The 24452-nt window shown below is 38.7% G+C and overlaps 1 protein-coding gene across 3 annotated transcripts in view; it reads right to left on the bottom strand.

Annotated features, from left to right (window-relative positions):
* TMEM260 (transmembrane protein 260) overlaps positions 1-24452 on the bottom strand; it is a 71856-nt gene that overhangs the window by 22370 nt on the left and 25034 nt on the right. For all 3 annotated transcript variants that reach the window (XR_005532249.1, XM_039255134.1, XM_039255135.1), the window contains exons 6-12: positions 15202-15381; positions 13497-13537; positions 9227-9310; positions 7931-8045; positions 6771-6940; positions 4224-4395; positions 549-697 (exon numbers count right to left, since the gene is read on the bottom strand). Coding sequence is in view for 2 of the 3 variants with exons in the window: in XM_039255134.1 (XP_039111065.1) it covers positions 549-697; positions 4224-4395; positions 6771-6940; positions 7931-8045; positions 9227-9310; positions 13497-13537; positions 15202-15381 (911 nt within the window). In the remaining variant the exon portion in view is untranslated. The remainder of the gene's footprint in view (positions 1-548; positions 698-4223; positions 4396-6770; positions 6941-7930; positions 8046-9226; positions 9311-13496; positions 13538-15201; positions 15382-24452) is intronic.

Genomic DNA, 24452 nt, shown 5'->3' with positions numbered 1-24452 from the left:
TGAAGGAGTTATTCATTCTTGACCTTAACTATGAATAATTTTACGTTCTTAAGTCTAGAATTCACAATTCTCATATGTTATCTCAGTCAGCATAACTGTAGGTGTTTTTCTTATTTACAAAAATGCCTTATCCTTTATTAGAAAAATCCTTAAGCTATTTTTGTACAGTGATTATTCCTGGAAAAAAATTTGCTTTACACTTTAAAGGGGGCCATGGTGTTGATCAGGGGAAACTATAATTGCTTGCAACCCACCTGCAATGATTTCAAGTAGACAGGCACATCTCCAATTTCTCTGAATTGTACTAAGATCTTATTTGCTATTCTTGTTAATCTGTCTTTATTTTTCCTTTACCCAGAACAATAACATTTATTTCTGCCTGGCCTCATTTATGCACAGATATTCAATTTAATTACAAAGATAATCTCACCGGTGACAGGGAAATAGGTGTAGAAAATTGGTCTTTTGGATGAGACACAGCTGCTACATAAACAATTTTAGAAAAGCTTAAGACTTTAGAAAAGCTATTATATGAAAAGAATGCTTACTGTTTGTTTATTTCAAGAAAATGATAAAGATTAAATGTGACCATTCCACTAGGTAATATTCCTTCCACAGGATTCCACCGGTTTCCAGGAAAGCTGACACCTGGTAAGTGCTTGGCCATCTTGGGTAAATACCATTCATAAGTCATCATCTATCAGAAAAGTAACAAGTGATGTCATATTTTTGATACACTTCTTTAAAAAGAATCAAGTTGACCAAGTTCTAAATGAGACAATGAGACAGTGAGACAATTTCTCACAATGAGAAAGTCTAAAATGTGGACATTATACTCATTAAATATTAACATAATTGAAAAATATGAACAAGCACAACCGAGGTATTTGGCACTGATGACTCCTCTGAATGATGTAAACCTTGGATTTCACTTCCTAAGCTATGCCTACTCTTGGTAACATAAGCCCTTAGTTTGACCTTACCTCCACGCACTTGACAGACGGACTAGCCAGAATGACCTTCCCCCGTCTCATACCTAGAGAATGTGTACCCAACTTTCAGACCAAGCTTAAGTATCATGTCATCCATGATGCCCTCCCCAGCTTCCACAGCAGAATGATACGCTCCTATAGCACCTTGTACCTGCGTCTGTCACAGCTCTCACCCTACTCCTCACTAGACTGTGAGCTTCTAGAGGGAAGGGACTGTATGTTTTCATCTTTGCGCATCTGCACCTAGCACAGTGCCTGGCATTGAATGGTTCTCAGATTATGTCTGATGAAGTTGGAATGTCTTTGGTGACCAGGCTAGACAACCTAGGCAAGATACAGAGATGTGTCATTACTCTACTCTTGTGTTCATTTATTTTCTCAAGAAACGAATATTGCCTACTTACAATGAAGAAGATAAAATCCCTGCCCTTGAGGAGCTCAATGTCTGACAATCTACACCTCAAAGAGAAAGATTATCTGAATGTATTAGGATGTCCAAATTAGTTACATAACCTCACATGGTCTTTTGATTAAAATAAATCATTAATACCAGGAAAAATTATTTTTTCTTAATTCTATACTTAGTATATCCTTATCTATACTTTTATATGTACAAATTTACTTTTTTTAAATTTTTTTTATTTTTTATTTATTTATTTATTTTTTAAATATTTTTATTTATTTCTAGGAGAGAGACAGCGTGAGCAGGGGAGGGTCAGAGAGAGAGAGAGACACAGACTCTGAAATAGGCTCCAGGCTCTGAGCTGGCAGTCAGCACAGAGCCCGACGCGAGGCTCGATCTCACGAACCCGCGAAATCATGACCTAAGCGAAAGTCGGACGCTTAACCGACTAAGCCACCCAGGCGCCCCTACTTTTTTTTTTTTTAAAGAAAAAGACTCCCATTTACACCTTCAAAGCTTTGTTATAGCTTAGATATCATCTTTTGAGCAATTATGCTTGTGTTACTTGCTTTATATAAGTAATTTAACTAGAAATGAAAACTTAATTTTAATCTAGGTATGCATCGTAAATACTCAAACATACTTATTGAATTAGGTTTTATTACCCAATAGTTTCAGTTCTTGGGGATATTAACATTAATTCAACACCTTTATATGCTATGACCTTAATATTTCTCATTTAATTCTCACAGTAACCTTATTGCATAGTAATCACATTAGATACTGCTGGGTGCCTACTCAACAGCTAATACCCTCCTCCTCCTCACTGAAAGAATCCTGACTTTGACCAGGTAGTCCAGGGCAGCTCCATGCTTGGATCTAGTCTTTCCCCTTTGCTAGCAAGGGTTTAGGAATTAGCATATGACCCCGTACTGACTAGGGGGGTGGCCCTCGGGGAAGTCTGCTAAGGGCTTCTGGGGCACATGTTACTCTCAACAGAGACAGAGAAAGAGGAAGTCGGCAGCGGCAGGGAACAGGGGGAGAGAGAGAGAAAGAGGAGGGGAGTGGCAGGGAGGGGAGGGAAGAGGAGAGGCTTCCTTTTAGGATGTGATGCTTGGAACTGGGCATTCATCAGTTCAAGATGGATGTAGAAAAGTGGGCCTGGAACATTGACATCGCTTGAACTGCTTGTATTATCCATCCTAAAACCTCCTATCTTCAGACTACTTCTTATGTGAGATTAAAAACTCTATAGTTTAAGCTCTTAGGTATTCTGTTTCTTGCATTCAAAAGCATCCTAACTTATATGATGATCATTTCCATTTTATAGATCAGGAGACAGAAGCTCTGAGAGGAAAAATCATTAGCCCCATGTCACACATCCTGGAAGTGACAGAATGAGGACTTGAATTTAGGTCTAATTAACTTTGAAATCCACGCTTCTCAGCTATACTGGCTGCCATCCTAAACAGTATTTTTAAATCATGGTGGGATACCACATTATCAACTGATAACCTCGCTCTTGTCAGAAGCTAGACTGAAGATCAAATTAATCAATCTGTGTACCTGGCAGAAAAGCAAACTGCTTACAAAAAAATGTATACTTTGTAAGTTTCTCTACATTTGCCAGTCTTTTTATTCAGTTTTCTCCAAAATATTCAAATTATTCATTAATTTGACAAAATTTGTTAAGTAAGTATTGTGCCTAATAATTTGCTCAAACTAATCATAGTATTAAGATTACTATAAAGATTAGAAATTCTCTTTCCCTGATGATTGCTCTAAAAACACCAGAGGTAGATTTGTTCTCTCTTAGGTATTTATGGTTTACATTAGAAATCTTATAGTTTAAATATATTTCTTCAGTTCTGGAAGATTGTTTTAACAGACCTGGAAATTCTCACAGGTCTCCAAACATATTTTTGTCACAAGGCCAACAAAGTTTACACACAAATTCTATAGCGGAATTGTGGTTAATAATTTCTATTTTGAATGAAACATTTACTTACCTCAAGTATGACTCATTTTACATTCAAACTAAAATATTTTAACCCCTGGACCAGTGGTCAGTGTTAATTTGAACAGCTGTGTTGGCCGAATATATTATTATTTGATTCTAACATGAAAAACATTAATTCTTAAAACATTCAGTTTAAAAAAAATGTTTAATTTTTATTTATTTTTGAGACAGAGAGAGAGAGAGAGAAAGACAGAGAGAGAGAGAGCAGGAGCTGGCAAAGAGAGAGGGGGACAGAATCCAAAGCAGTCTCCAGGCTCTCAGCTGTCAGCACAGAGCCCGATGTGGGGCTAGAACTCACTAGTGGCGAGATCAAGACCTGAGCCGAAGTTGGACACTTAACTGACTAAGCCATCCAGGCGCCCCCAAACATTCCAGTTAGATGACAGGGAAGCAATTCATATGGCTTATACTATTAGTTAAAATAAACAAAAGAACATGATGTATATTCTATTTAAGAGTGATCATGTTGGGGCTCCTGGGTGGCTTAGTCGGTTAAGCGTCCGACTTTCGCTTAGGTCATGATCTCGCGGTTCGTGGGTTCGAGCCCCGCGTCGGGCTCTGCGCTGACTGCCAGCTCAGAGCCTGGAGCCTATTTCAGTGTCTGTGTCTCCTTCTCTCTCTGACCCTCCCCTGCTCACGCTGTCTCTCTCTCTCTCTCTCTCTCTCCTAGAAATAAATAAAAATTAAAAAAAAAGAAAAGAGTGATCATGAAAACTGTACCCACCCACTGTTAAAAAATAGTTTAAAAAATATTCATTTTAAAGTGATTACTGTTACTTTATTCTAAGTATATTTTTCACATACTTACTTCCTGATCCACTAGCGAAATATCTGGCCTCAGTCCCTCGCAATAATGCATGTAACGGAGAGAATTCCCTGGCAAATCTCCTCTGAGTAAGATGATTGCATCAGGAGGCATAGAGGCCAGAAGGTTCTTTGCAAATTTATCAATAACATAGTTGGTCCTTTGGTCACAAATGCTAAATAAAAGGATAAAGAAACATTAAAATAGCAATATACTGCTACAGTTTTAACAAGACTGAGTTTATTTTCTGCCCCATTCTTTTCCTATCATGCACTCTACATGTAGTGTTTCAAAGTATTCTAATTTATATCTTCTAAAATGAATATATTTGAAAAAGAACACTATTATCTGAAAGAAAAAGGAACTAACTGTGCAATTAAACAAAAATCAGTGGACTGCTTTACTTCTGGAATTTATCATCATATCTATAAAAAGGGAATTGGTTAGTGCTTAGGAATAAGTCCTTTTTTTCCCCCTAAAGACACATCCAATTTCACCAAAAAGAAGTAGAGCTTCTGTTTCACTTGGAATTCAAGGTAATTTCATGTCAATTTGATTTAGACCAAAGGAATTTTCAGAAATGCAGAAGGAAATCTGCTGATTTCTGGCATAGCTTCGTATGCCATTGGTCGGACTCTCTTGCATGCAAGGTTGATCCTTCCCACCAGTTCCCCACACCATAGGCTCTTCTCTCCTTCCTACGCTGAGAAATCATTAGGGAAGGAGACCAACAAGGAGGAAGGGAAGGAACAGTTGGTGGAGTTGTCTCTTCCACTCCAGGCATGTTTTGCTATAGTCAACAACAGCAGTACAACTCCTTTCAGTGATGGAGTGGACCTTCTAACGTCAAAGAAAACTGGCATGAATTCTGAGAGCTTCCCATGAAAAAGGAAATTGACTACAAGAGAGTAAAAGCATCAAAACACGGAACAAGCACTGTCCTTCCTGTTATTATCAGGTTGGTTACATAAATGGTTTTGGGAAACACAACCTAAAGTCGAATCACTGGACTGGCATCACAAAAGCAAATGAACACCACTAGGAACAAAATATTAACCCTGCCTTTGTAACCGCTGCAACTGCTTCCTACTACGATTCCCTATTTCGCAGGGTGATACCCTCACATTTTGCTACCTGGTGAAGTTGCTATCTATTCCATGCCCCTGGGACAAATACAAGAATCAAAACAAAATAAAACCGCCAAGCCTTGTACAAGCATCCCCGGTGTCTAGCCTGGATTGCCCTAAAGGCCCAAGTCAGGAGGAGATTGGTATAAAACAAACTTGAGAAACATGGTAGGCTCCACAGGCGCTAGCTGAGCTAGCTGTGGAGCTGTGCCTGGGACACGCATCCCCTTCTCAACAGGCCGCCTGTGAAGCAGCCTTCCTAACACTGGCTCTACCCTGGTATTATAAAGAATGTCAGTTTTTAAAGTTAACTTGAAAGGGGACATTTAACCTTTTAATTATTACTTTTTAAAGTCTTGATGTATATATGCATATATGTATGTATGTATGTATTTATGAGAGAGAGCAGGCATGTGAGTGGCAGAGGGAGAGGGAGAGGGAGAGAGAACTTAAGCAGGCACCACACCCAGAGCAGAGTCCCACGCTGGGCTCGATCTCACAACCTGTGCCGAAATCAAGAGTTGTACCTGAGCCACCAGGCGCCCCAGAAATTTAACCTTTTAAAATACCAATCAGGGCGCCTGGGTGGCTCAGTCGGTTAAGCGTCCAACTTCAGCTCAGGTCATGATCTCGTGGTTCATGGGTTTGAGCTTGCTTGGGATTCTGTGTCTCCCTCTCTCTCAGGCCTCCCAGCTCACACTCTGTCTCTGTCTCTGTCTCTCTCTCTCTCAAAAATAAAGAAACATTAATAAAAAAAAGTTTTTGCATGCCAATCAAATCTCACTATAATGAAACTCCAGCAGACTCCTTCCACTTCTGTAATGTTTACTCAACACGGATGAAAATAAATGAATTATCATCTAAAACTTGGACATCTTTTATGTTAGACTGAGATTTTCATGGGCATGATTATTAAACAGTTTTTAAAAAATACATATAATACTAATAATGCATAAGAATTAAGAAACTTTTAGAACTTCAATGATTTCAAAAGGATTCATATTCACCAATATGAAGTGAACTAGAAAAGGGCCAGGTGTTACTCAAAAGATGACATCTTTGAAGTGTAAAGGGAATTATTTCAGGGCGTACAAAAAGGCCTCAACTCTTTACTCTCCATCTACGTGGTATTTTGGATCATGGACTTTTACACCTCCTCCAGATCCTCCAAAGTATCTCTCGGGCTCTTTAGGGGAAAATATACTAAGAGTTCACATGTCCCACCCACAGCCTGCTGGCAACGCCCTGACACTATGTCTCAGTGACTCTGAGATTCTGCTGGAATAGAAGCCCCGCATCTAGACCAAGCCGTCTCACTCTGCAAACCGGCGGAGGTTACAGGCGAAACGAAGGTCTAAGACTCTTAAGTCTCGAGGCGTCTCTTGTTACAGTGCTACTTGTCATAAAAATAAGCACGTGTTACCTGAAATTGGAATAGACTTGGTAAATGAGAAAAAGAGTTGCTGAAAGCCACTGCAGACACTGCAGCCCACTGGCGGTCAGCACTCGGTTGCTCTCGGACACAAGCGCAGCCCAGCCGACGCCGGCGAGCACGGCCACCACCGCATTGCTCTGCATCCAGAATCTTTCTACCTGCGCGGGAGACACTAGAGCAGCACATGCAGGCACCAGTCTGTTTAAAAAACACACCGTGTCCGCCTCGCTGCTCACGCCTGCTGTCATGCGGTCTTGTTAATAGACTCTCCCCAGTCCAATTCCAGGTCCCTTTATTTTTCAACTTTCAAATATTTCCTCTTTCCAGTTTGACACCCGAGTCTCCCTTTTTGGATCCACACCTTCTTTTCAGTACTGTGGCCTGTGCCTTCAACTCCTGCTGCTTGTGAGGTGGAGGAGGTAGAGAAGTGCTTTTGCTTTATTCCTGACGTCCCCACCCACGTGGGGGAGCTCCACTGGTGTAATATCCCTCACTTCTTTCCGTAGAGGGGCAGGCACAGGGTTGGCGGGGGAGTCTGGGCGCTGTGGGTGGGTCCGCATAGCCGTCCCCTTTCCTCTTTCTTTTGGAAGTGCCCACAGGATGCACCCATCCAGGAGCAGACTCTGTCCCTGTGCACCAGTGGGGTGTGTGTGTGTTTGGGGGGGGGGGGGAACCTGCCCTGTGCAGCACTGTTTGTGACTAGTGGGTGGGGCTGTCCATTCCAGGATGTGCTATGAGGAAACCCCCTTGCTCACAGACATAAACCACATTCTCTAATCTCACCGTGATCAGTAATAAAGTTATAAAAATAAAAAAATGCATCCTGGTTTATCTCATTTTTCAGCCAGTTCAGAACTCAGATGATCAACTAGGGTGTTATTTATTAGGCTTCTTGAACACACCCACACACATACACACACACACACACACACACACACACACACACACACAGTTGGCTTCAGCCATTAAAGAGCTATCTACATTATTAATTTCTACTACAAAGAAAATATGCTAATAACTTTTGATCTATAATAATGTATACACAATTTTAACTATTTCGGAGATAAGTCGCTCTTCTGCAAGATTCGTAAAGGCAAGTTTCTACACTCCTCATCAACTTTCTGCTCAAAAGGCTAAGTCAAACTTACCACACCCATGAAAAGTGGTTTGGAAATATCTAAATTCGCCCTCCAAGCGAAGAACAATGAATAAATGCAAAACATTCCAGTAAAGAGCCAAACTAATGATGGGTTCTGTCTGTCCCTATAAAAAAAATTAAATATGTCCAACATTATTTATGTGCATGAGTATCAATGATAATATCACATAGTTTTAAACGAGAGGAAAAAAAGAATTCAATCCATAAAATTTTCCGTTTTTAACTAGGGACAAAGAGTTCAGTTGAAAAAAATCTGAGCTGAACATATAATGAAAACATAGTAATTCACTACACACTGTACTGCATATCACAGACAACTTCACTTGGAACTACACAGTAAAAGATAGAAAGTTAAGATTCACAAAGAAACACAATTTATTAATCTTGTTAAATTTAAGAGGCAATTAAACATATGCAAAAGAATAATGCATTAAAATAAAAAGATTTTAAAATGACAAATCTCAGTATTGGTGAGGATGCAATAGTGTGAGAGTATATGTTAGTATTATCTTCATGAAAAGTCACTTTGATAATATATATCAAGAGCCTTAAAAATAATCACTCATTGACCTAGCAATTTGACATATAAGCCTAAATCTTTAACCAAAACCAGAAATGTGGATAAAGATTAATCCATAAAAATGCTTTAATATTACTTATAGTAGAAAGAATGGAAGCAATCTGAAGATTCTCAAATAGGAAAACATTTAAGGTAATTCTCCTACGTCACAGAATGGAGTTTTACACAGATGCTTAAATGATTTTAAGTATTTTTATGATACGGGCAAATGTTCACAATATAATGTTAAGTGTCAAGGAAACAACTATAAATGTATGTACATGTATAAATTTACATAAAACACTCAGACTAGAAAGTAAATGAATAAAAAATTAATGGAGGTTAAGAGTGTTGCATTTTTTAAGTTTTCTTTTATCATTAGGGGTTACTTTCTTCTTCAGAGGAATTCAAATAAATGCTTACTTCTTTTGCAATGCAACAGTAAGTAGCTATGGGCAGAGTACAGGATCAAACCAGACGTTTAAGACATCCAATGACTTGCTTACTTAGATTATAATATAATGAATACTCAATCTTCCAAAATCATTAATTTATAATCAGGAAAAAAAAACTAGCAAGAGAACAATACACATTTGCTGTAACAAGTGTCAGAGTCACATATTTTTAATATAAAATATTACTTGGAATGTTCTACAATGACATATTAAAAATAGAAACTGAATTAGTGAATATAGGGAAAATAAGAGGGAAAAAATTATTACTCACTTTCTGGCTAAAGATATATTTGCCCAAACTGCGAGGGCTTGAATGTTGAATGAGAGTTGGGTCCTCATACTTGTTACCTGAGAACTGTAGAAGACAATCTAACTTATTGTTAGTAGAAAACAAACTTGGTTAGTTCCAAATAAGACATTATTTATAAGATACATCTGATTATGCACTGAATAGTTTTAAGGGCTGGAGTCAGATTTTAAAATTATTTGGTCTTCTCATTTTAAAAATTCTTTAAAAAATCTTTTTTAATGTTTATTTTTTGAAATGTTTTATTTATTTCTAGGAGTGAGAGAGAGAGAGATGCTCAACAGCGTGAGCAGGGGAGGGTCAGAGAGAGAGGGAGTCACAGTCTGAAACAGGCTCCAGGCTCTGAGCTGGCAGTCAGCACAGAGCCTGATGGGGGGCTCGAACCCACGAACCGCGAGATCATGACCTAAGGGAAAGTCGGACGCTTAACCAACTAAGCCACCCAGGTGCCCCGTTTTAATGTTTATTTTTGAGAGAGAGAGAGAGAGAGAGAAAGTGAGAAAGCATGAGTGGGGGAGGGGCAGAGAGAGGGAGAGACGCAGAATCTGAAGCAGGCTCCAGACTCTGAGCTGTCAGCAAAGAGCCCGACGCAGGGGTCAAACCCGAGAACCGTGAGATCATGACCTGAACTGAAGTCAGGAGTTCAACTGAGTGAGCCACCCAGGCGCCTTTCTTCTCATTTTAAATGTGGGAGAAAAAATCCCATTAGAAAGAGTTAAACAGTTCTAAGATGTTTTCCAATTGTAACATGTGGTTACCAATTTATATTATGTGGCTTAGGATCAGAGCAAGTAATTCCTCTGTATTTGTAATATTGGTATGGTGTACTGATATCATAAACCAATTTGTATCCTCTGATTGGTTTGGTAAGAAATCATCAGAAATAGGATGACATTACAGAAGTTTTTGAACTTCTGTCAGCAGTGCACTCATGGCCTCCTGTCATTTAGTAATTGAAAACAAAATTAATTCAAATAATTTTCTGGAGATCCAATTATAAAAAAAGAAATAAGGACAAGAAAGGTGATCTCCAAACATTCTTCTCCCTTAAAAGGCTTCCTTGTTTTCTGTATTATTTGGTTCAAAAATGTTGAAGCCATCTCTGAGAAATGTATTCTTTTCCCTATAATTAAACTAAATTCTTCCATTAACCAGTAAGGGTTTCCCAACTGCTTTCTGAGTTCTAAAATAGCTCTAGCAGTCTCCACTTTTTAAAAAAGAAACAATTCTATATACTGTCTCGAAGAACTTTCTTCTCCCTACTGGCAATTTTGCTGGAGAAAATGCAATGCCATAATTATAGAAACCACACAATGTGTATTTTACTAATGGAGACTCATCTACTACGAGAAGATATTCTTACCCATTTTCAAATACACTTGAAAAATTGATTCCAGCATGAGGCCCATTTCAAACCATTCTTCAAAAGGAATGAAGTCAGTCTCAAAATTAATTCTTGGAGATCTGTTGCTTAAGTGTTAGCTCTAAAACATGGTCACTGCCTAGGGTTAGATTCAATAATTTCCTTGTACAGGATTGCAATTTAGAGATACGCATGGGGAAAGAATTTAATTTGCTTGACTGGAAAAGGATAGATGATTAGGTCCCATCATTTTGAAGGATTTTCTAGTAAGTTAATTATGAGCTGCTGTTCTCAACACTCCTGTCCACCTGAAACAATTAAAGGCTAGAAATTCTCTCCCTCAATCAGAGAGTGCTAGGATTAAGCCTCCATTCTACATTATGATTTGGTTTGAACAAATAGCGTGGGTGTGAGTGGTCATTACTTTTGTCAAGTCTTTTTTCTGGGCCTATCACCTAATTGCTATTACTTCAATATAAAGGAAGCTTTTCTATTCCCCAATAGATGACCTTCATGTGCATCTGATAAAAGTTAGATGTGAAGTCTAGCATTATTCTTTTTTTTTTTTAATGTTTCTTTATTTTCGAGAAATAGAGAGGGGAGGAGGGGCACAGAGAGAGGGGGACGGAATCTGAAAGTCTCCGAACTGTCAGCACAGAGCCTGACGCGGGGCTTGAATTCACAAACCGTGAGACCATGACCTGAGCCGAAGTTGGACGCTCAACAAACTGAGCCACCCAGGCATCCCTAGCATTACTCTTGAGAGTTCTCTGGAGTTCAGGTGGGATTTGTGAAGGTAAGATATACTAGCAATCTTCAGTGTGATAACACCCTTGTAAGGTAGGTAGAAGAGAGCAGGGAGTGAGCCTTCTGGCACGGAGCAAAGCAGAATAAAGTAAAAGCCCACAGACACTGGTAAAGCAGTCTTTATAACTGAGCTTCTTGTGACCTTTTCTCCAAATGAAAAAAGAGCCACAAAAGGTTCAGTCAGACATAAAAAAAAAATTCAAAATTAGTTATGAAAACCAACAAAAAGCTCTGTAAGAGTAATTGGTGGCAGGAAACTGTTTCCAAGTTACAGTTTACAATGAAAAGCAGCAGGCTAATAAAACAGTATGTATATGATGATGTCATTTTTAAAAACAAAAATAGAAGGGATATTGGAAGGATATAGGCAAAAATGTTAACGGACAAGCAATAGTGGTTATCTCTGTATGTTGAAATGATAGCAATTTTAATTTTCTTATTTTTGCTTACCTGGATTTTCTAAACTTTCTATATTGATTATCATATTTGGGGAGTCTGGGGAAAAGGTCATTTAAAAAGAAAAGAAGGAAGGATAGAAGGAAAACAACAAGCTAGCAAGTTAACAGGACGGAAAATGTGAGAACCTATGAACTGCCTTGTACACAGAGTTAAATAGTCTCCCCATGGGGCACTGGGGTTGCCCAGTCGGTTAAGCGTCCGACTTCAGCTCAGGTTATGATCTCACAGTTGGTGAGTTCAAGCCCTGCTTCAGGCTCTGTGCTGACAGCTGGGATCCTGGAGCCTGCTTTGGATTCTGTGTCTCTGTCTCCCTCTGCCCCTCCCCCACTTCTGCTCTGTCTTTCTCTCTCTCAAAAATAAACGTTAAAAAAAATATATTCTCCCCATGTTTTAAAAATAGTTTTCAAACAGTCTTGGAAATCTCAAATTGATAATTACTTAGGAGATCACTTTAGTGTTATAGAAGACTATTTGCCATAATTGTATATTGAAAATATTATAAAAATAGTACCGGATTGGTAGGGACATTTTTCAAGTTGTCTTAATCTGTGTAGGTTTTAAAGCAAATATTAACCCATTTTTCAAAGAACCCTAGTAGATAATACAGATAAAATTTATTTGCTTAAACTGGCTCTAAAAGGGCTGGATATTAAGAATATTTAAGGGGCACCTGGGTTGGTCAGTTTGTTGGACGTCTAACTTGGCTCAGGTCATGATCTTACAGCTTTTGAGTTCAAGCCCCACGTTGGGCTCTGTGCTGACAACTCGAAGCCTGGAGCCTGCTTTAGATTCTGTGTCTCCCTCTCTGGCTCTCTGTGCTTCCCTGCCTGTGCTCTGTTTCTGTCTCCCTCTCTCTCTCTCTTTCTCTCAAAAATAAACATTTAAAAAAAATATTTAAGTCCAAAATAGAGCTTAAGGCAGCCTAAAGAAAAAGTCTTAAGAGACATTAAGTAAACAAAGCTCTGAAGAATTAAAACATAGCTCAATCTAAATAAAAAGAAAATAATCAAATTGCTAAGTATAATGTTATAAAATGTCTGGGGAGGGGAAGGATATATAAAACCAGAACAAAGAATAAATTATGTATAAAGAAACACTGCATTAGGTAATTTCGTATCTAAATGAAAGTTGAAACATTTGAGGTGTATACGTTCTATGTAGTCTCCTAATGACTGCTGTATTTATTACTCACTTCGAACTTTATCTTACTGAAGGAAATGCGAGAATATTTGACAGTATACACACAACTGTTACCCGTACAGGCTAAAGCTATTTCTCAGACACAATGCTTCACAAAGAGATAAACCCAGAAATCCCAAAAATCACTTAAAGGAACAAATAGAGAATTTACTTAAAATCAGTTTCAAGGGTGCCTAAGTGGCTCAGTCAGTTAATCATCTGACTCTTGATCTGGGCTCAGGTCATGATCTCAGGGTTTGTGAGATCGAGCCCCAAATGGGGCTCTGTGCTGACAGCTGGAGCCTGCCTGGGATTCTCTCTTTCTCTCTGCCTCTCCCCTACATACTGCACACTCTCCCTCTCTCTCTCAAAAATAAATAAACTTAAAAACAAAACAAAACACATTTTCAAATATATCATACTCACAGCAAAATTTCACACATACTGGATCCCATTTCAGATTTGGCCTAAACATAAAAGAGAAAAGTTTATTTGTGCAAGCATTAAACTGAAGCTGTATTAGGCTATTGTATTTTGACTACCTTGATTTAAAATATATGTTTTAAATAGACAAAGCAACATCTCTCTTTATTCAACCTTTACTGCTGAGCCTTACTGAGCTTTTGAAGAGAAGTCAATGAAAACTAAACACAGACATCCTTTAGGACAAATTAATGCAGAAATAATGATTGGCTAAAAATCAGTTAAAATATTTCCAGCAGGAATGATTAACACATTAATGAATTAACAGACTTTACACTTTTGTTACAGAGTCTCTTTAAGGCACTTTGATTAGAGCTCATTATCACATGTTAGTCTATAATTTCACAATTACGTGTGAATTATACAAATTTCAAATCTGGAATGGCCCTCAAGCGATATTGTAATGGAATAACCAATATAAGGAAGCCAGAGTATAAATTTAAAGTATCAAACTCTCTAAGTCAAGAAGTAATTAATAATTATCCTTTCATTAACCTATTTTATTATGAAATATCTCCTCCATACAAATAACATATATAATGTATATTTAAGGGATAAAGAATTTTTTAAAAAAAAATCTATAGAGCCACCAGTTACTTAAGAAACAGAACTGCACGAATACCATAGAGCATCTCACAAAAGCACTCATAAGCCTCGCTTTTCTTACCCCCTAATGGTAACTATTACCTTGAATTTGGTGTTAATTATTCCCCTACTTTCTAATAATATATAGTTCTACTTCTTTTGTACGTATCCTTGAGTAATAGACTGTTTAGTTTTTGCATGGTTTAGAATTTTCTATTAATGGTGCCAAATAACATGTAGTCTTCAGAGATTTGTCTTCTTACATAAGGCACAAAAAGCACAAACCATGAAAGAAAAATCTGATACGACTGTCTCTATTAAAATTTTTTTAAAAAACATGTGTTTGTCTTCCTATTTTTCAGATAACCTTTACCATAACCACATTCAGTGTTTTGCCCTGATTTATGTTTTAGGGAAAGCAAGGCCTTTTGAACTTTTATAACACAGTTTTAGTGAAATTATATAAAGTATGCACACATCAATATTACACTAAATACTACCATGACCACTATTTGTCAAATGTGAAAAAAGAAAGTGTTTTGGTTGAGGTACATTAAAATTTTTGAGTTTTTTTTTTAACCTTTTTTTCCAAATATTTTAAAATCCCAGATCGAGGGAGCACAGGGATACCTGACACTAAGAAGAAGGAAATGTTTCAAGTGCTAGAAGCAGAATCTTTTCAACCTTTGTCATCCTGAGAAACATATTCAGGATATACGACATTATGACGTCAGGTTAATTGACTCTATTTTTTTCTAATGTATGTTAAAGGCCATATTCCAAGGAGTAAGTCTGTTATGTAAATAACTGAAATGAAAATTCTATATGCTGTCATTCATAAGCATTGTTTTTTTTAGCCAAGTCCCAGGCAGAACACCGAAGTTTTGCCACTGACTTCCTTAAAAGGGTTTTTACTCACTTACTTATAAGATTTTATTTTATTTTTTTAAGTAATCTGTACACCCTACACAGGGCTTGAACTTAAAACTCCGAGATCAAGAGTCACATGCTCTACCAGCTGAGCCAGCCCAACGCCGCAAAAGGCTTTGAAATGTAAATTTACCAGACTGAATGTTCCATATTCTTCCCTGAGAAAATGTGTCAAAAATCCCAGCAATGTCGTCTGGTCTCCCCACGTCCAGCGGGCCCGACTGAGGTAGGATGATACGGGAAGGTAGACGTAGGGCAACAAGCCAGCACCTAAGCACAGACTCAGCGTCACCAAGGAGCCCAGGCTCAGTTCCTGCACCAGAGCACACCGTGTTGTATAACAATGTTTACTGCAATCCCTCCATCCCGGAACTTCCAGAACATAGCGAGGAAAACACCAAAATGTTTACTCAGAGCTGATCTCTCAATTCTTAGTAAGTTACCACGGAATCCTATGTTAAACCTTCTGAGTCCCATGGATTACTAGAAAATTGCATCAGCCTGAACTCCTTTGTGTGTCAGGTGAAGCAAATAATAGGAGTGAAGACTCCTGAGTATCATGTGTATTGCATCTTTTATATTTAAAACCATGTCACGACATGTATTATTCCGATACCGATTCACTTCACCGCCATCATCAGGAGTAGACTTAACTATCTTCTCTCCTGTGATTACACACTGACAATATGATTCTCCCTACAAGGGTTTCGGGTGTTTCATGGAAATATTTGGCAGAAATGAAGCCACCTTTTAAATTACCTCCCAGCTCATCCAAATGCTCTTTCTCCTCAGTTTCCATAGAGGATGGAGCACTGACGGAAATTTGTTGTGCGTGACAATGCTGCCTCATATGAGAATGTAGTTTTTCATTTTACATTTCTAAAATGTAGTACTGACAATGTCTCATAAAGATTATATCCATAAGAATTCTGAAATACTAAAAGATTCGGAGAGTGGTTGCTTTAGTAATTGGGAAAGGAGTCTCTTACAAATACCATTATTGGAAATTGCCGACTTTTTCTTTACAAAACAGGAAAATTCATATGTGACAATGAATACAAGAACCACGGTTCACATTTGCCAGAAGAACAAGCAGTTGACTTCTCTTAGCATTTTCAAATAAACACTCTTAATTGAAAATGGAGTGTTTTTATTATAGTGCTGATTTCATTTGATATTTCTAAGGGGCTAATGAGATGCATAAAAATGATGCATGAAAAGAGTATAAGAAACAGCTATTCAGACAACATGTCTTTGCTATTCTTAAAAGTAATTTTAAATAAGTGAATGTTTATATTTGGGCTGTTTCTGCATGTTATAAAGTTTGATTTAAAGTGGCACGATGCAGAATTTTCCTTTTGTGTGGGAAATAAACAGGGAGACAATTACATGAGAGCGTTTTCAGAGAGCACAGGAAAGGGGCTCTGAGTCCAGGCTGCACAGACATTAGATCACCTGCAGAGCTTTTTGAAAATATTAATGCCCGAGCTTCACCCCAGACTGATTCAAACAGAATTATGTTAGGGTGAGATCAGCAAACATACACACACACACACACACACACACACACACACACAATGTATGTATGCATGTACACACATATACATATATGTACACACATATACACACTTTTTAAAAGCTTCCTAGGTAATCTGAGTAGAGGGGGCTGCAACCAAATGACTCAGGACTTTGTACTCTGCCTCAAATCACCTGACCAGTGAGATCCAACTACCCTGTCACTTTGGTGGTAGACCTTATTTTCTAGCCTCTGTTATTTAACTAGTGAAAATGAAATGTCCTTTGAAGAGTCATACTTCCCAAAATGTCATCATGCATCAGTAGCGACCTAAGTACAGGAAAAACAGGCTCTCAGACTAGACTCCTACCTTGTCAACTCTGAGTCCTGCATGTTTTATACAAAGCATACGGCTCTTCTTTCAATTAACTAACACAAGATATTTACTTTTTGTTGTTGTTGTTGTTTATTTTTGAGAGTGAGCGATAAAGCATGAGTGGGGGCGGGGGGGCAGAGAGAGAGACACACACACAGAATCTGAAGCAGCCTCCAGGCTCCAAGCTGTCAGCACAGATTCCAACGCGGGGCTCACACTCACGAATGGTGAGATCATGACCTGTGCCGAAGGCAGACGCCCAACCGACTGACCCGCTCAGGCACCCCAAGATATTTACTCTTTACATTCTTGACTGTCAGTGTACCTCTCTGCTATCTAAATGCACCTTCTCTGATGTCAGAAGCCTATCTAGGAGCAAGGCCACCAAGATGGCAACATAGATCATTCCTGACTTCAGTCTTCCTCACAAAAAGACCAGCTAGTGACTATCCACAGACAAGACATCATTGTGAAAAATCCCCGGATTCAGGGGCTGAAGCGTGCTGTGGCCCCAAGGACTAAGAAGAGCCATGCTAGGAAGAAGGAGCACTCTGACCGCATCTCCCCAGCCCCAGGCCAGCACTGCACTGCACTGACAGAGCATCCCCCGGGTCTAGATTTTCCAGTGGGAAAAGACAGTCCAAAATGGACATCCAGCTCCCCCAGCACTGCGGGTCACTTCCCAGGAGGCACATTCAGTTCTCACCTCATGAGGACCATGGTGGGGAAAAGGGGTGGCTGGGTTCAACCGCTGGGGATCACAGGGACAGAAGGGGAGCGAGGCTTTCAGCAACCAGGGCGCAGATTTGGCAGATGGTGGCCCTGCTTGCAGCGGTGCCCAGAGATCCGGGCCAGCCGTTCCACCCATCTGCAGAGCTGGGCCAGTAGCCGATGCTGATCTAAAATAATTCTGGTTTAATTGATCCAGGGCCTACTTTAACATAACAAAGGCCACATATGACAAGTCCATAGCTAACATCATACGCAATGGTGAAAGACAGAAAGGGGCACCTGGGTGGCTCAGTTGGTTGAGCGTCGACTTTGGTTCAGATTTTGCAGTTTGTGGGCTCGAGCCCCACGTTATGCTCTGTGCTGATAGCTCAGAGCCTGGAGCCTGCTTCAGATTCTGTGTCTCCGCCTCTCTCTGCTCCTCCGTCTGCCCCTCCCATGCTCATGCTCTGTCTCTCTGTCTGTCAGTAATAAATAAACGTTAAAAATTAAAAAGAAAACGTTAAACATTTTTTTTAAAAATAAAGAAAGATGGAAAGATTTTCCTCTAAGGTCAGGAATAAGACAAGGGTACCCACTCTTACCAACTCCTGTTAAACACAATCCTGGAAGTACTACAGAGTATTCAGGCAAGGAAAAGAAATAAAAGCCAACCACATCAGAAAGGAAGAAGTAAAATTGTCTGTTTGCAGATGACACAATATTCTACAGAGAAAAGCCTAAAGACTCCACCAAAAATCTGTTAGACTAATAAATGAATTCAGTAAAGTTGCAGGATACAAAGTAATGCATAAAATTAGTTGTGTTCTATATACTAACAATAAATTGTCTGAAAAAAAGAAAAGGATCCCATTTATGATAGTATCAAAACCAATAAGATATCAAGCAATAAATTTAACTAAGGAGGTGAAAAATCGGTACACTGAAAACTAAAAGGCACCGATGAAAGAAACTGAAGAAGAGACAAATAAATGGAAAGATATCCCTTGTACAGATTGGAAGAATTAAATATTTTTAAGTGTCCATAATACACAAAGCCATAGATTCAATGAAATCTGTCAATATTCCAATGGCATTTTTAACAGAAATGGAAAAATGAATCCTAAAATTTATATGGAACCACAAAATGCCCCAAATAGCTAAAATAGTCTTGCAAAAGAGGAAGAAAGCTGGAGGCATCACACTTCCTGATTTCAAACCACATAACAAAGCTATAGTAATCAGGAGGCAGTTCAAGATGGCGGGGTAGGAAGATTCTGAACCCCCCTCCTCCCACAGACACAACAAATTTACAAAGACCTGAAAATTATCTGAACAAGCACCTCCATAGCAAAGAATAAAAGGGCCATCTGAAATGGATAGAAGAGGCAGAGACATGGACTTACCAAAAACCTCATGCTGCAACCCACAATCAGGTGGGATTTCATAAATACAGGACTTCTCCCTGAGGGGTAAGGGGTTTGTGCCCCACATAAGGCACCCCAACCTTTGGGACCTGCACCAGAGTGACAATCCCCCACCAAATGTCTGGGTTTAAAAGCCAATAGGTCAAACGTTCAGGAAATTCACAGGGCTGTAGGAAACAGAGACTTTGTTCTTAAGGGCTCATGTGTAGACTCACTCTCCCCACGACCTGGTACAGAAGCAGCAGTCTAGAAAGCGCTAGACCATAAGTGAAGAAGACTCTTTTGTTAATCTTAAAATGTCTGCTGTAAGTGCAGAAGCCTGGTGGAACTCTCTCTGGGGACAGACATGCTGGAGGGTACCATTTCTGGCATTCTTCCTTGACCCTGCTATTGCCAGTGAGGGCACTCCACTCCTGTGTGCCTCTCCATCATGGCTCTGCCAAAGCCAGCCAGGCAAATGCCCAACCCCCACATCCCACTCCACCACAGCTCCACCAAAGCCAGCCAGTGAGCACAGGCTACACAGGGGACATACTTTGAGTGCCTGGATCTGATGGTCAAGGGAGATTGCATTTAGGGGTCCTATGGGTCTGAAACAATTGGAAAGACAGTTCTTGACCATCCTCAAGGGACTGCTCTGACAATAGACTAAAACACACCCTTGGTCTTCCTATGAATAAACTTCAGGCTGAGGGGTGGGAAAGATTCAGATTTACCAAACCTCTAAAGGCTACAGAAGTGCTCTCAGGGAACACAGGCTGAAGGCAACCATCTTTGAGCTCTCACCTGGCCTCACTACAGCTTGCTGGCTTCTCCCAGAAAGAAGCTCATACACTCGTCTGGAGCCCTGAATTTGCAACAGACCCTAAGGGGAGACCTCCAGATTGCTTGGTCTGGAGGTCAGCAGGGCCTACAATTGCAGTCCCACAGGACTATATATATTTGCATACATTAAAGATGCTAACTGAGGTTCTAGTTTCCAATCAGCCTGAAACTAGGTGCTATCTGAGATCCCTCCCTTTGGAACACTCACAGGCCTTGACACGATAACTGGAATCTACCAAGAAAACCCAGGCTGCTTAGACAATCATAAAGGTCTGGGAGACAAACAAGAGCTAGAGCAAGGTTAAACAATGAGGTACCTCCCCTACATAACGCCACTCCTGCAAGACTGGGAGAGGCAGCCATTTTGCCTAGTACAAAGAATCCGCTTCAGAGAGTCAAGCAAAATGAGGAGACAGAGGAATACATTTCACATGAAAAAAAGATAAAACCCGGGGGGGGGGGGAATCTTAATCAAACAGAGATAAGTAATTTGTCTGACAGATAATTAAAAGTAACGGTCATAAAGATGCTCGCCAAACTTGGGAGAAGAATGGACGTACACAGTGAGAAATTCAACAAAGACATGGTAAACATAAGACCATACCAAAAAGAAGTAACAGAACTGAAGAATACAATAACTTAACTGAAAAATACACTATAGGAGTTCAAGAGCAGACTGGATGAAGCAGATAGAATCAGTGAGCTGAAACAGGGAGTGGCACTCATCCAAACCAAACAGCAAAAGAAAAAAATTGTAAAACTGAATATAGTTTAAGAGATTTACAGGACAACATCAAGCAAAAAGTCATGTGTATTATAGGGGTCCCAGAAGAGAAGAGAGAAAGGGGCAAAAAGCTTATTTGAAAAAATAATTGTGAGAAATTCCCTTACCTGGGAGAGGAAAGAGACATCCAGATCCAAGAAGCCCAGAGAGTTCTAAAGAAGATGAACCCAAAGAGACCCACACCAAGACACATTATAATTAAAATTTCAAAAGTTAAGGAAGGAAGGAAGGAAGGAAGGAAGGAAGGAAGGAAGGAAGGAAGGAAGGAAGGAAGGAAGGGGGGTGGGAAGAAAAAAGGAAAGGAAAAATAGAAAAATGAAAATTATAGGCCATATCAGATATCCTTGAAGAACATAAATGCAAAAATCCTCAACAAAATATTAGTAAATGCAATTTGACAATACATTTAAAGGATCATACACCATGATCAAGTGGGATCAAGGATGGTTCAACATCTGCACATCAGTCAACATGATATATACCACATTAACGGAATGAAGGATAAAAATCATACGATCATCTCAATAGATGCAGAAAAAGCACAAAATTCATTTACTATGAAAACTCTCAACAAAGTAGGTATATGGCCACTGAAAGGCTATCCATGACAAGCCCACAGCTAACATCATGTTCAACAGTGAGAAGCTAAAAGCTTTTCCACTAGTATCAGGAATCAGACAAGGATGCCCACTCTTACCATTCTTAATCAACATAGTATTGGAAGTCCTAGCCACAGAAATTAGGCAGGAAAAAATATAAAAAGCATACAACTGGAAAGGAAAACGTAAAACTGTCACTGTCTGTAAATGGCATGGTTTTATATAATGAAAACGCTAAAGACTCCACCAACAAACTGTCAGAACTACTAACTGAATTCAGTAAAGTTGCAGGGTACAAAATCAATATAAAAAGATCTGTTGCTTTTTTTTTTATACAGTAATGATGAACTATCAGGAAGAGAAATTACAAAACCAGTTCTGTTTATAATTGTATTAAAAAAGAATAAAATACCTACACATTTAAAAAAAAATTTTTTTTAGAGAACGATAGTGTGAGTGGGCAAGAAGGGCAGAAGGAGAGAGAGAGAGAGAGAGAGAGAGAGTGAATGAGAGAGAATCCTAAGCAGGATCCATGCTCAGTGTGGAGCCTGATGTGGGCTCGATCCCACAACCCTGGGATCACAACCTGAGCTGAAATCAAGAGTCAGACACTCAACCAACTGAGCTGCCCAGGCTTCCCTACCTACAAATAAATTTCACCAAGAGGCAAAAGACCTGTACACCGAAAACAATAAGACACTGATTAAAGAAACTAAAGAAGACTAAATAAATGGAAAGATATTCCATGCTCGTGGATTGGAAGAGTTTATATATATACTCTTATATATAAGAGTATATAACAACATTATATAATGTTGTTAAAACATTCAAAGCAATCTACAGATTCAAGGCAATCTCTAACAAAATTCCAATGTCATTTTTCACAGAAATAGAACAAATAGGACACTTGTATGAAATCACAAAAGATCCCAAATAGCCAAAACCATCTTGAAAAAGAACAACAAAGTTGGAGGCATCATGCTCCCTGATTTCAAACTATACTATAAAGCTATAGTGTTTAAAACAGTGTGGTACTGGCATAAATACAGACACATGGATCAAAGGAACAGAATAAAGAGTCCAGAAATAAACCCATGCATATATGTTTAATTAATGACAGAGGCAAAAATATACCAGAGGGAAAAGACCAGTCTTTTAAAAAAATGGCTTTAGGAAAACTGGACAGTCACATGCAAAAGAATGAAACTGGATCACTATCTTATACACCACATATAAAAATTAACTCAAAATGGATTAAAGACTTGATTGTAAGATGTGGAACTATAAAACTCCTAAGAGAAAACATAGAAAACATAGGGAGTATTATTTGTTCACAAAAAAAGGAGGAAATTCTGCCATTTGCAACCATATGGATAAAACTTGATGGTGTTATGCTAAATGAAATAAGTCAGACTGAGAAAGGCAAATACTGTATGGCTTACCTGTATGTGGGATCTTAAAAAACTGAACTCCCAGAAACAAAGAGTAGATTGGTGATTGCTAGAGGCAGGGTTAGAGATTGGGTGAAACGGGTGAAGGTGGTCAAAGTGTACAAACTTCCAGTTATAAAATGAGTAGGTTTGCGGGATGTAATGTACGGCCAGGTGACTATAGTACTGTACTGTACATCTGAAAGATGCTATGAGAATAGATCTTAAGAGTTCTCAACACACACACACACACACACACACACACACACACACAATTTTAACTACGTGAGGTGATGGAGGTGTTAATGAACCTCTCATTGTGGTAACCTCACATATCAAATCATCACCTTGTATACCTTAAGCTTCCACAATATTATATGTCAATTGCATCTCAATAAGCTGGAAAAAGAAAAAGGTAAAAAATGAAGACTGGAAAACAAAAGGCTGGCTACTATTACTGACAGCAGGGTGTAAATGCACCTCCATCTGCACATCCATCAATCCACAAGGAAAATATTTGGGCCTCCTCAGGTTTGTACTCTAAGAAAAGTCTTCACTGAATTATATTTTTTATGTTATATCTCCATTTTTAAAAATCAAAGGTTTATATAATAAAAGATGAGATAAAGACTTTTCTGTATCTTCTGTAAAACCACTATTAGACACTGCCTGCTACCCTAAATTCCTTACATAATGTACGTGACTGACTTCCCAGAATTCAGTTCCAAGAAAGAGCTGATCTTTCCTGCCAATTGTCATGTTCCGGTTTTATTTTTTATCACATAATAAGAATTTTATAACCTGCATGTTACCCTTTTTGCTTTGTTGCCAGAAGCTAAAAACAAAATACGTTCAAGTACAGTAAATACAATTAACCTAAAGTCTTGGTACAATTTCCCTATTTCTGTATAGTAATTTTATTAAACATATATTTTCTAATATAATTCTGACTATAGCAACAAATAATGGAATGATAAATAAATGTAGCTGAGGTATAATTAGCAAACACATAAACACTAAATTAAGTAAAATGACTCCTGTGTTGGCTTTGTATGTAGGTTGCTTCAACCTCTGGGAGGAAGGCTGACAGAATGAAGGGCTTCTGTCTTTCCGAACACTCCCATCTAACTCAGTTCCCTGCCTTCTTATTACATCTCCTAATGCCTTACAAAGTACAGTAATTCTCTTATATTGCTTTATACCACTATTTAAATCAATAATCATTTTTCCTTTGAAAGAAAGGAAAAGCTAAAATAAGTCATCTTGAATTCTATGGAAATCCGTTCTGAGAAAACAGGATTGTTATTTGTCAGAGATTTTATTATTTGGGTCACAGGCAGGGATGAGGTCTCGTTTTGTTGGGCGCTGCATCTCTAACACCTAGAATGCCATCTGGCAGAGAGCAGGTGCTCGACAAACAGCTGGATGAATGAATAAACTGTTATGAATACACCAACCTTTGTCTTATAACATATAATAAAATAATCAAGGGAATCTGTTACTATTGTTGTAACTCCTTTCAGCCTATTATTATCAGGGTGCTGTTCAGAATCAGTAAGAATATGATGAAACAGGCCAGATACGACTGCAATCAATACTGCATAATTTTTGCAAATCCCATTTCTTTCCAGTCAATGTTATTAGAGCCTAAGGTCATTTATACATTATATAAAACTAAAAAAAAAAAAAATTAAAGCTCCATGTTTTCTCATGCCATAA

This window comes from Hyaena hyaena, unplaced genomic scaffold, assembly GCF_003009895.1.
Source record: "Hyaena hyaena isolate Hyena2069 unplaced genomic scaffold, ASM300989v1 scaffold_509, whole genome shotgun sequence".
NCBI lineage: Eukaryota > Metazoa > Chordata > Mammalia > Carnivora > Hyaenidae > Hyaena > Hyaena hyaena.
Note: the sequence above shows the minus strand (reverse complement) of the source record. Positions and strands in the feature narration are given on the sequence as shown.